Source organism: Myotis davidii, unplaced genomic scaffold (genome assembly GCF_000327345.1).
Source record: "Myotis davidii unplaced genomic scaffold, ASM32734v1 scaffold6, whole genome shotgun sequence".
NCBI lineage: Eukaryota > Metazoa > Chordata > Mammalia > Chiroptera > Vespertilionidae > Myotis > Myotis davidii.
This window is the reverse complement of record NW_006383011.1, coordinates 10,196,151-10,196,697: the sequence shown is the minus strand read 5'-3', so window position 1 is coordinate 10,196,697 and position 547 is coordinate 10,196,151. Positions and strand designations below refer to the sequence as shown.

At 60.0% G+C, this 547-nt stretch overlaps 1 protein-coding gene across 1 annotated transcript in view; it reads left to right on the top strand.

The window, feature by feature from the left end:
• Window positions 1–6: 6 nt before the first annotated feature.
• The window catches only part of EML6 (echinoderm microtubule associated protein like 6), a 195,785-nt gene continuing 195,244 nt past the window's right edge, over window positions 7–547 (top strand). Inside the window, exon 1 of the mRNA XM_006778677.2 lies at window positions 7–208. Within this exon, the coding sequence (XP_006778740.1) occupies window positions 12–208 (197 nt within the window). The 5' untranslated portion in view covers window positions 7–11. The remainder of the gene's footprint in view (window positions 209–547) is intronic.

The following is a 547-nucleotide window of genomic DNA, read 5'->3' as shown; positions in this document are numbered from 1 at the left end:
GTCGGCTTATCATGGCGGATCGGACGGCTCCCAGCTGCCAGCTCCGGCTGGAGTGGGTCTACGGGTACCGGGGTCACCAGTGCCGCAACAACCTGTACTACACGGCCGGCAAGGAGGTGGTCTACTTTGTGGCTGGGGTCGGAGTGGTTTACAACACCCGCGAGCACAGCCAAAAATTCTTCCTGGGACACAACGACGACATTATCAGGTAAGAAGGGGGCCTGGTGGAGGTGGCGGGGCGGGGTGGCGTGTGGAGGTTGGGAGGGCTGGGAGAAGGATGACCCCCCGGGCTTTCCTGGGGTCAGACCCGGGAGCCCCGTGGAATAAAGGGTTTTCTCCCGGAGCCGCATGGAGTAGCCGAAGGGCTGCTGCTCTGAAGCTAGGGCGGCCAGAGGGTTGGGGTGCAGGTTGGGAGGGAGACTTCTCTGTATTCCTCGGAGGGCTTTGGATCTCTAAGGAGTTGAGTGTCGGATGCTTTTTTCCTCTTCGTTCTTGCTACAAGTGGAAGCATCCTGGGTAACTGTCAGACACGTCTCCCCTTCGCTAA